At 39.4% G+C, this 12,540-nt stretch overlaps 1 protein-coding gene across 4 annotated transcripts in view; it reads left to right on the forward strand.

Annotated features, from left to right (window-relative positions):
• The window catches only part of CDK6 (cyclin dependent kinase 6), a 236,277-nt gene that overhangs the window by 108,990 nt on the left and 114,747 nt on the right, over nucleotides 1-12,540 (forward strand). For all 4 annotated transcript variants that reach the window (XM_007982158.3, XM_038004360.2, XM_007982159.3 and 1 more), the window contains exon 4: nucleotides 3,467-3,634. In XM_007982158.3, the coding sequence (XP_007980349.1) occupies nucleotides 3,467-3,634 (168 nt within the window). The remainder of the gene's footprint in view (nucleotides 1-3,466; nucleotides 3,635-12,540) is intronic.

A 12,540-nucleotide genomic window follows, 5' to 3' on the forward strand; every position in this document is an offset into this window, starting at 1 on the left:
GAGGGGTTCCCCAGTCATGCTTATTACAGGTTCATAATGCCCAACAACCTAACTCGTGACTGAATTACTGAAGGTCATGAGATGTTTGGCAGATTTTGTTTTTTAAGTCATTAATTCAGTGTTCATTGGTTCAGAATTTCAGTTCTATCTTGATACTGGAGATTCAAAAGAAAAACCATTTGCTAAACAACAAAAAAAAAAATTTAAGTAGCCTAATAAAATCTAAAGAATGGTCATTCTTATGTAGAACCAATTTACATCTATAGGCATCATGCACATGGAATCAAAGTTAGTGCAGTCACGTGGATTCATACTGCCTAACCCATGCTTTGGTATGACATTAGCAAGCCCTTTTAATCTACTCTACCTTTAAAGAAAGGAGAGCTAGACCTATAGTACAAGTGCCAAAGTAACACAACTAAAACTGAATAATAATAATTATGGCATATCCCAGGGAGAAAAACAATGTGGCTATTAAAAATCTCATTGTATAAAAAAAAGTCATGGCCGGGCGCGATGGCTCAAACCTGTAATCCCAGCACTTTGGGAGGCCGAGACAGGCAGATCACGAGGTCAGGGGATCGAGACCATCCTGGCTAACATGGTGAAACCCCGTCTCTACTAAAAAATACAAAAAAGACTAGCCGGGTGAGGTGGCGGGCACCTGTAGTCCCAGCTACTCAGGAGACTGAGGCAGGAGAATGGCGTAAACCCGGGAGGCAGAGCTTGCAACAAGCTGAGATCCGGCCACTACACTCCAGCCTGGGCAACAGAGCAAGACTCTGTCTCAAAAAAAAAAAAAAAAAGTCATATTGCACAATTTTATTAAAGTGGCATAATATTGATAATGAATTGTTACATGTTTTTAAAAGAGCCACAAAATAATGTGTACACAATAATAACCATTTTTACTTAAATATACTTATACATCCAAATATAATAAAATATGTAATTTTTAAAAGACAGACTAAAAAGACACAAAAAAAGTGATACTAACAGTGAAGTGTTGTCTGTTCTCCAAGTAGTGGAAATTTTTAGTTATTGTTCTTGTTCTCTGGATTTTCAAAACATTTTATTAGTTTCTGCATTAAGCATGCATCTATACATCTTAGCAATTTTATAATTAAGAAAAATATAGTATGTGCTGTAACACAAATAAAAGCAATGTACATGTTTTTAAATTTGTGTACTGCTAATTGGCTGCTAAAGTTGTTTGAACACTGCAGCATGAACCAAACAGATTTATTCTTTATACTGTTTTAAATGAGTGACACTTTACTATATAGAGGCTAAAGATGATGAGCCAACATGACATTACTTTAGGTTAGTCGTGCTTTTTAAAATTCAGTGCTTACAAGTTGTGTGCATGTGTTTCCAATAAAGACTTATTTGCCAAAATGTTCCTTGAACATTTTGTGCTACATTTTCACACTCCCGTTTATTCATTGCAACTTATTGGACCTGCAGTGTTTCTCAAGTCTTGAAGGGTTTTCCCTCCCCAGTGCAGTCTTCTCCAGGGTTTTGGGAAGCTTAGAAGGTAACCCCTGCCAGTTCAGAATATTCACTCAGAGGGATCTCAAAAATGATTCTAGGTCACTGCATACCTCCTCTAAGTGCTTTGTTCACACTGACCTTGTAGCATTGGTCATGTTTTCTTTTAGTTGTTTGAGAATCTGTCTCTCCCAGAAATCAGGACACTTATCTTGGCAATAATCATCCTAATAATTACTGTTTGTCAAATGCTTACCATATGCCAGAAACTGCACAAGCACTTGGCATACATTACTTCATTTAGCCCCCCTCATAGTAGGAAAAGTAATCGCTACTTTCTCCACTTTATAAAAGGAAAAACTAAGGCTTTGGTTTTGAATAAGCTAGAATGTAAAGACAGAACTCCCAACTCTAAAGGAAGAACCAAAACCATAAACCAGTAACCAAATATACCGTTCTCCATGAGAGGATTCAGTGGTCCGGCCAATGATAAGTGTATCCCCAGCTGCTTGCGGCTCTGAAATCCATGATGGTGCCCAGTCATTTTTCAAACCCTTGTATTAACAGAACAGCTCCATCCTCCCTGGTATACACCATTCTCATAATATTTGGATCGGGGGAGTAGGTCACTCTTAATTACCACAAATTTCAGAGGATTATGACATCATGGCCAATGTCTTACTTCCTGAGTATTAAATCTTGTATACGTTTGTATTGGTACTAAAATTAGAAAAAGATCTGATATTGGTTTATATCCTGAATGATCCCCCTCCATACTGGTTAATAATAACAGTAATAAGAGCTGCCATTTACTGAATATTAACTATGGTGCTAAGTGCTTTACAATGATCCTGTGATAAAGTGGGTTTTGTTACTTTCCCATTTACAGACAGGGAAACTAAGACTTAGGAGGTTAAATGGCTTGCCTTATTTTACATATTCATTCGTTCATTGATTTGATAAAGGAATACACTGAAGCTTTGAATCGAGATTTTCCAGACCCTAGTTGAAATCAAGACTCTGTTAATACTCTAAAAGAGTTGATAAAGACTGGGCCTGGTGGCTCACGCCTGTAATCCCAGCACTTTGGGAGGCTGAGGCAAGAGAATAGCTTGAGCCCAGGAGTTTGAGACCAGCCTGGGCAACATAGTGAGAGCCTATCTCTACAAAAACTTAAAAAATTAGCCTAGCATGGTGGTGCGCACCTGTGGTCCCAGCTACTTGGGCAGCTGGGGCAGGAGGATATCTTGATCCCAGGAAGTCAAGGCTGCAGTGAGCCATGATCACAGCACTACACTCCAGCCTGGGCAACAGAGCAAGATCCTGTCTAAAAACCAAAACAAAACAAAAAAAACAGTTAATCAGCACTCTCTTGCTAGTATGACTTTGGGCTAATTAGTAGCCTACATCTGTGTATCAGTTTCTTGACCTGTAAAATGGTGTAATGATATTATTTACCTAAATGTTGTGGTGTGAATTAAATTATTTACTAAGAGGACAAAGCTTAGAATAGTGCTTGATACATAGTGAGTGTTTAGTACTAAGTGCTATAAAATAATAATCACCATTAATAACATTATTATTCACTGGATTTTAATTGTTGAAATGACACATTAAACAATAGAGAAGCAAAAAGTGTCCCCTCACAACCTCCTCCTCCCACTCCCCAGCAAGAGCCACTGAAACCAGTTTGGCAGATATCCTTCCAGAACATTTCCCATTCCATCAAAAACTATTTTAAAATTGTATTTTCATTAGTAAAATACAGGTTGAGAGTGAAATTTTTTGCAGTGTTCTTGAAAGTGTGGGAGTGGAAAGGCAGGAAGGGAGACAGATTCACTCATTCAGCCAATATCTATCAAATGCGTGCTGTATGCCAAGCAACCACAAAATGCTAAGGATTTGGTGGCCAGCATAGCAAATGCTCAGCTTCCTTTTTGAGTGTTTATTGATTTTCTTTTTTTAATTTTAATAGGATATGATGTTTCAGCTTCTCCGAGGTCTGGACTTTCTTCATTCACACCGAGTAGTGCATCGCGATCTAAAACCACAGAACATTCTGGTGACCAGCAGTGGACAAATAAAACTCGCTGACTTCGGCCTTGCCCGCATCTATAGTTTCCAGATGGCTCTAACCTCAGTGGTGAGTGAGAGAGTGCTGTCCTTTTATTAAACTTATTTTTCCTCTTTTGAATGACAGTCTGTCCCCCTTCCATGTCCCTAATGTTACTACTGCCCATGTAGTTGGTGGATAGAATGTCTTTGCCCTTTTTCATATGGCAGTGGGTAGGCAGAAAGCATTCTGTTTATAGCTACAGTCACATCCAGCCTGGGCTAGTTGTGGACAGGATCCATTGCAGAAATAGCCTCTTGCATCTTAGCCACTGGACAGGAATCGGTTACAAGTTTCCAAATGCTTTCTGCCATAACCACTGTTTTCAGAGCTATATGCACAATGCCTAGGGAACACACGGCTCAAGGTCAGGGAAGAAAGAGCACGAGCAACATTGACCTGTCTGCGGCATCCTGGTTTGAGAAACAGAGTGCCTACACAAGTGTGTTAAAGCACTCCTCTGAAGCTGTGGTGCCAGTTGTAAAGAAGAAATCAAATTCACAGTGAATTTGGATAATATATGAATGTATAGCACCGCCATTCCAAGTAAAGGTTCATATAACCCTGAATAGAAAGAACGAACCCAACGGCCCTATTTTGGCAAAAAATAACAGTTATGATATCCTGTTTCTTTTTGCCATTCAGATGCAAAACCATAATAGCTATTGACATTGGTTAGCTTCTATTTCTCCTTATAGTTCGTTATTTCTCAGATGGATTTTTGTGAAATTCTGCACCCCAAATACAAAAAGAGCAGCCTGGAAATAGGTATTAATATCCTTCTCTTTGAAAGACCTATTTTGCATACAGTAAATTCATGCCTTACATACAGTAAATTAAATGATATATAGCAAATTAAGTCTTAAGAAAAAGAATTTTAAAAAAATCTTTGTATATTCAAAGAAAAAAGAAAAAGAATCCATACTGTCCATCTTTAGCCTTAAAGTGATTCTCACATCAGGGACACCATGGCCCTGTTGTTAAGGAATAATTGGCAGCATCTTTGGTCATTCTGCACAGCAAAAAATTGTTCCCTAAATTTCAGTAATACTATAGCTGATAAGTAGAAATTCAAGAGAGGAGTTGGAAATTCTCTGAGCCAGATAACTTGCCTTAGGAAAAAATCCAATTTATAAAAGTGTTCCCCACCCCCTGCCCCCAATCAAAATAGGGGGTGCTACCACCTAGACACGTAAGACTAGTTACTTTCCAAACATTATAGACTTTTCCTAGGGCATCAGAACTTTTGGTGCAGAGAATTCCTTGGAAAATGTTGCCATTGTTATAAGATAAATCCTACTTGTTTCCTCTTTTCCCAGCATATACTATTGCTTTAGAGGAAAAATGGCACGAGTTGACGTTTCAAAGATAGGTCTCAGCTTTGAGCAGGGTCAAGCAAGCCCTTGTATTCTTACGTAATCCCACCAGAAAGGGCTGAGTCTGTGTATTTCCCCAGTGGGAAGGGTGAGGTAGGCTTCGAGTTTCCCTAGGAAGTTGTTGCGCATGTTGTTTTGGGGCCCTGGGGAGAAGCTTGAATAGGCTTTGTGATCCAGAGAGTCATCAGGGAAGTAAATGGAAGGAACTTGTCTCCTTGGGTACATTAATTGAAGGAAGGATGAGCTGTAACTGAGATGGACACTTTTATTTTAATCCCTCTAAATGGGCACTTATAACCATAAATAAAAACAGGAAATCCAGTTGGTTTGTGTTTGATTTTTTTTTTTTCTTATTAAATTTGAGGAATGATAGCCCAGCTTGTGCGTAACATCAGTTAACATTCCATTCTTGCTGAAAGTTGATATGTTCAAACAGGAAAATGTAGACAAATTATTTCATAGAGTAAAAGGAGAAAGGCAGTCATAAATACACAATTTTTCAGTATCTAGCTTATGCTGCATGCTTTATATTTCCTATAGTGACATAAGTAAAACATATTAGCAGCTGAGAAGGACACTAAAACAAATTCAGTCTTTATTTGAAAGAGTGACTGTTGGAATTTAATGGCAGTAATAAAGGGTGTGTTCCTACAGAGTACTACATTTTAAAATTTCCCCACTCTTTTGTATTTTTCTACTTAAAGGAACTATCCATTTAATATAGTAATGCGTCGATTTATATACACATGGTGACATATAAAAACCTGGAATCATAGTTTTTTAGACTGAAGTGGTATATATTTTTAGTGTCTCTTGAAGAGAAAAAGACTACACTCCCCTTCCTGGAAATACACATTTTTTAGGGGGTTATGTCATACAGGAACTGAGAATCAACTTGATTTGTGGAATGTTAAAGGAATTACAAGTTAACTGATTCGAAACTGACATCTTAAAACTATGAGAAATGCTGGTATTTTACTTATCTTTCAAAGCCTGACTCCAGGGGTACCTTTTCTAGTATTCCTTTCAGAAATTAATTTCTCTTTCCTCTCTCAGTGTTTCCAGAGTTATATATATATGTAGTTTGTTTGTTTGTTTTTGTTTTTGAGACAGAGTTTCACTCTGTTGCCAAGGCTGGAGTGCAGTAGCCCTATCTCGGCTCACTGCAACCTCTGCCCACCGGGTTCAAGTGATTCTCGTGTCTCAGCCTCCCAAGTAGCTGGGATTACAGGCCACCCCAGGCTAATTTTTGTATTTTTAGTAGAGACAGGGTTTTGCCATGTTGACCAGGCTGGTTTCAAACTCCTGACTTCAAGTGATCCGTCCACCTCGGCCTCCCAAAGTGCTGGGATTACAGGCATAAGCCACCGTGCCCAGCCCATAGTACTGTTTTCTGTCTTATTTTTAGTTATTTGGGAATTTTATTTATCAGGCTCTAAGTTCATCAAAGGCAGATGCTCATCTTATTCAGCCCTAACACACAGTGCCTTGTATATTTTGATAGGCATTCAGGAAATATTTTTCAGTGAATCAATTGACAAATGCTGACTTGCAGATATAAGCAGTTGAGTCATAACAAGAATAGGGAAGGAGTTATGTTATACATTTAATGGTCTTATTTGATGTGTGTCAATATTCCTCATAGCTAGCTGGTAATAGTAAGCTGAAGGACTTACTCCATATACCTTAAAATGGCTGAGTCCATTTTGCACATTAGTCCTGATTGATTTATTGGCAGCACATATCTGTGTTCAAAATCATGAAAGCTATTAATACATGCTGTAGGTCAATCTCAAGTTAGGAGTGAAAAGTTGACACAAATGCAAGATCACAGTTTGTATATTGTTTTTATCATGATCCTTTCTACTGCCTCATGAACACATTGCATGTATGAATTGAACTTCCTGTCCTGAACAAAAAGCTGTAGAGATAGAGGAATGTAGCGTTATTATAATTCTACTTATTTGAAGATTTTCTTTAGCCCCTCATGTTTTGGGATTAAAGCAAGTTTTAGAGAGGAGTCGTATTCTTCTAAAATAATTAACATCCTCTAAATGAAAAAATGAGTGAGTTACTAGACAACTTTTGCTATCTATGTTAATATATATGTATTTACATAATAAATGATATTTCTATTTGAACAATTACAAAAGCTTGTATTTTAGCTTCTCTCTGAAAACTTCAAAATGTTCTTACATATAGAACTTTGAGGGAGCAGTTAGCAGTATTTATTTTCATTTTAAGTTCATGATCACCTGATAGATCCTGAACTACTACTGCTCCTTAATTTCTGAGCCAGTATGCTGTATGTCAGTATTCAAGACAAGGCATCTTTTGGATTAATTGAGAAATTAGTTGTTCGGGACAGGTAAGCTTTCCAGGCATCTTAAGGTATAATCCTTTATATTCTGATCTTTATTATTTTATTTTTCTAGTGAAAACAATTTATTGTTAAGAAACACAAGTTTCATAAGTAGAATATACTTCATATGTTGGCCTTTGGTAGAAATTAATTTGGGACAGTAGCCTGGACCGTAGTTGTAGCTGTAGGTGGTATGTAACATTGGGCCGAATGACTTATCTTGTTCTCATCTGATAAATTGAGGACTAATCAAAGAGTTAAATGTCCTTTGGATGCCTAATTTTGCCAGGCTGCCTCCAACATGACATTCAGGTGTCTTTATGGGGTATTGGGTTCTTGCTGTTCAATATAGTGTCTTGTATGCACATGTACCCATACAGAGTATTATACCTATTTATTTAAAGGTTGTGGAATTAAGATGTGAATGGTAGCAGTGTTTGCCTTAATCCTAGGCAAGAGAGGCCCCTGGCCTGGATCTCATGCTTTAGAGAAGCCTACACTGGCCCTACTCCAGCCTTGTCTCCCTTCATGGAGCACACAACCCAGGGTGCCAAGGAAGCATGTCCCTTGAGACCTCCATCCCCACCCCATACCACACACAGGACATTGCAATTCCCTGACTAAATGGGAATGGCGTGGGCTCATCCTTCCTCCTAATAGAGATTTTGCCACTTGTGTATTCACTCCTAAGCCTAGGAGCAGCTGTTTGCAGCATATGGGCAAAGCTCGAACTTGCAAACTGGAGTGTCCGTAAGCATGTGTGTGAGGCCCCTTGTGGTTCAAAGAAGGAGTTGGAAATGTGCAGAGAAGTGGGGCCTGTTATACTTAACACCTGGCATGGGTTATTTTTATCAGAAAAGTTTCTCTGAAACCATTAAAAATTAACTTCTCTGACCTCTATAGAACTATTACATTTGTTCTCGTTGGAAAACCAATGAGAACAGGTTACAGGGAGGTTCTTTCCATTGCACATAACTGATAGGTCAGAATTATGACACATGCAGTTATATAATGTCTGTGGCAAAAGTGTTTCAAGAATATACACATGTTCGGTGCAATGACTGTTGTGACTAGCTGAAATTATATTTAGAGTCATTCTGAAGTCAACATTTCTAAGTCCTTCTCATGTGAAATGTGCATGGTGCAACTCATTTTTGTTAAGATAAGGGAAATAGAGACCAGCCACTCAGCCAGCAATTTCAGTCCTACCTGACCGTGCACCCGGGTCTGACATGTCTTAGGGCAGAGCCAGGAACATCACCAGCAGCCCTAGTGAGGGCTCTGATAGTCATGAAGCACTGTGACCAGCAAGCTCAGAAGGGAGCAGTCTTGGTCTTCCCATTTATGATGCAAAATCTTTTTTTTTTTTTTCTAAACCTAATCATACAGCTTGAGGGTGATATTGTTGCCATTGGATTTGGTGTTCTTGGAACTCTTTATCAACCATTTCATTTTGAAAGTGGGGAAAACTGCCATTCAAACAGGCAGTGTGACCAGATTAAGTCTGAATTTACCAAATAGATTGTAAATGGCTTGGAGAATTCTGTTTATATTCTGGCTCTGGCCCACTATCCCCACTCTTCTTTTCTCCGTACCAAAAATTCAGTACCTGAGAGGGTATCAAACTGTGTTCTGTGGAACTCTCAGATTCTGCAAAGGGTATTTAGAGGTTCCACAAATGTTTAGGAGTCCATTTTTTAAAAACGTATTTTAAGTCTTGTTAAAATGGTAAAACCAAAAACAGACAACAAGCTCATGCCACATTTTGACAACAGTGAGAAACTCTGGGTCATGAACTGGTGCCTCCTGGTTTTCTTTTTTTATGTAGACCTCAATAAAACTTTTGCCACACTGTGCACCTGAATGTCTTATAAAAGTATCATTGCTTAGGAAAAATGAAGCATTCTCTTGATTCAGTCCTATCTGTGTCCTCTCCCTTAAAATCACCCAAGTCCATAATTGCAACAGCACATTCATTGTGCTGCTCTCACTGTACATGATACTACTTTAAGGACCACCCAAGCCATGCCAGTATTGATGTTTTTATACCACATGTAATTGCCAACACCCAGGCAGTTAGAGCCAGTCACTCCCCAGTACAGCCATCATAAAGTCATCCATGGGTAGAAAGAAGTGTACCCTAATATGAGATCATTCTTTTTGGTACCTCAGTATCTTCACCTCCTGAGATGAAGTCCAAAATTGACCTGCCTTCAATCAATTTCTTCTTTGCACTGAACAGTCTTAGAGTGGCCTGTCATTGTATTTTTGGGGCCTTTATACAATCATTTAATGCTATTCATGAAGTTAACATTTTTCCTTCAAATGCCTATGCCTAATCCACCCATATAGTTAAGAGAAAAATTCCTCTTTGTACCATAATGGAAGAGTGGGAATATGTTCCCATCTTTTTAGTGACTTAATAAAATTCTCACTAAGTGAATTATATTCTCTTTCTCCAAGGATCTTTTTTTCCATATTACCTTCACTAATAAAAGATATAGATGTTCTGAAAACACCCTTTATTCCGTAGAAATTACAAAAAGACAACAAGTAAATGTTAAGCATGAGAAGACTTTTATTCGACAGGTGTACAAAGTACAAAACTTCATTTTGGAAAATATTTTTAAATCTGTAATTGATAAGATTCCCAATATTGCTTTATTTGAGATCATTAACTTATTTAAATACCACAAGTATTACAAAAATTGCCAGGGAAAGCATCAGGAAGAATAGCTAATGATTGCTGGACTTGATATCTAGGTGATGGGATGATCTGTGTAGCCGACCATCATTTCACACATTTACCTATGTAACAAACCTGTACATCCTGCACATGTACCCTGGAACTTAAAGTTGAAGAAAAAAAAAATTACTTACATCCCCTTCTTATGCCTCTGATGATACTCCTTCCTTACTCTGACCTCAGTGTTGATAACATTTAGTAACACTAACGGAACCTCATGGATTCAGAAACTTCTTAATAAGCCTAGGGGAGAAAATCAATGAAATGGAGTTGTGGCTTTCAGTCAACAAATAATTACTGATCGCTTTCTATGTGCCAGACGCTCAGTGAAGCTGAGGGATGATGGTGAATGGAAATGAACAAGGTCCATGCTCTCAGAGAGCTTACAAGCGAGATGGAGAGATAGATCTGAATCAGATAGTCACACAAAGAAATGTCTAGTTAGAAACAGAGGTAAATGCAATAAAGGAAAGGGATATGGTTTTATGAGGCCATATGATAAAGCTCCAGAACCTGCCTAGGCTAAGGGCTAGGGAAGCCCTCCCTCCTCACCCAGGTCAAAATGTGGGATGCTTAAAAAGGTCACCAGCATCCTCCTCTTGAACGCACCTGGATGCGGGCCCTGTGAATGTGCGCGTCATGCAATTTGTGCTTGGGGTGTGTGTGTGTATGTGTGTGTTTGGAATAACTCATTCCACGGCACCCAGTTTGGCACCACCAAGTGACAAAGTGAAGCAGGACCAGAGATCGGAGAACAATGTCATCTTTTACAGGAGAAAATAAATTGTTTATGCTTGTTTCCTCTTCGTGCATGTTGTATTTACTATGGAGACCTGGCAGGGTTTGTGCCTCGGCTTGGGCAGCCGAGTAGCTCCCACAGAAGCCTCCAAAAGCTGCCAGTGCATACTGAATAAATCAAACCAAGAACATTACATGAGTATAATGGAAAAAACCCAAAGCCCTGTCGCCTCGGCACCTCAGTGAAAGTGCAGGACACACCTCTGAAGCAGGAAGGGCTCCTGTGACTCCTTCCCCGCTCAACATCTTGCCATGACACAACCAGGTCTGTTTTGTTAAAACATCCAGTTGCCAGTACATATTTCATAGTTAACAATGGAGTGTTTGTGCCGGTTTCGTTTTCACTTTCACCAGTGAGGGAAGTGGAACACAATGGGGGCAGTACACAGAGCTGGGAACAGGACACGTTTTCTTTAGGATTCCCAGGGCTGGGTACATGGAAAATGCCAGAGCCAAAACAAACATGAAAACCCATCCAGATTCTCCATTGCGCATTCTCGGTGGTAATAAAACACATTTGAGTTACCATCTGATAGGTTAACTCTGCCTCCGCGGTGAAGGCAAATATCGATGACCACTGTGAGAATTTCTGCCATATAGAAAGAGAATGTATTCCATACTGCACAGAAAGCTGCTGTTGGTGCGTGTGCATGCGTGTGGGTATCTAATTGCACCAAGTGGATTTGTGAAGTAAATCAAATGACTTATTTCCTTGTTTATAAAAGATAGTCATTCATTTGACTCACCTAATTTTACTCCTTCATAAATGGTCACTGTTGTGAATTAGTTCTGGACAAAAACAGTTCAACTGTAATGCTACTGCCTGGAGGATGTTTTACTCGGAGAAAGAGCCAGAAGTTCCTTGCTTTCTTCCTACGTTTGTTCCGCCAGCATCTACCAGGGTATGATACAGAGAGAGTCTGGTTGTCCGTCTTTCTCTTTCTTTTCTTTTCCTTTTCTTTTCTTCTTCTACTTTCCTTTTCCTTCCTTTCTTTTTTTTCTTTCCTTCCTTCCTTCCCTCCCTCCCTCCCTCTCTCCCTCCCTCCCTTCCTTCCTTCCTTCCCTTTCCTTTCTCCTTCCCCTTTCCATTTACTTTCCCCTTTCCTTTCCTTTTCTCTCCTCTCCTCTCCTCTTCTCTCCTCTCCTCTCCTCTCCTCTACCAGGTCTTTCTGTGTTGTCCAGGCTGGAGTGCAGTGGCACAGTCATAGCTCACTGCAGCCTCCAACTCCTGGGCTCAAGCCATCCTCCTGCCTCAGCCTCCCAAGTAGTAGGACTGCAGGTGCACACCAACACCACCATGTCCAGCTACCTTCTTTTTTTTTTTAGAGATGGGGATCCCATTTTGTTGCCCAGGCTGATCTCAAACTCCTGACCTCAAGCAATCCTCCTGTCTTAGCCTCCCAAAGTGCTGAGATTACAGACATGAGCTACCATGCCTGGGCCTGTTTTTCATATAGACACCCTATATGATGCCATTCAAAATCTCAAAAGCCTGAGGCCAAATTGGATATAAAGACCAAGCATTTTCTTAAGATTAATGAGACCATATGCTTCAGAAAGGTTTTGCAAGCAAAGGGCTTCTCAGGGATCCAGAAGATGAAAAAACATTTTGCCTCCTACATTTAACATTTTGGGGAATATGCCTCTGTGCTAG

Source organism: Chlorocebus sabaeus, chromosome 21, assembly GCF_047675955.1.
Source record: "Chlorocebus sabaeus isolate Y175 chromosome 21, mChlSab1.0.hap1, whole genome shotgun sequence".
Taxonomy (NCBI): domain Eukaryota; kingdom Metazoa; phylum Chordata; class Mammalia; order Primates; family Cercopithecidae; genus Chlorocebus; species Chlorocebus sabaeus.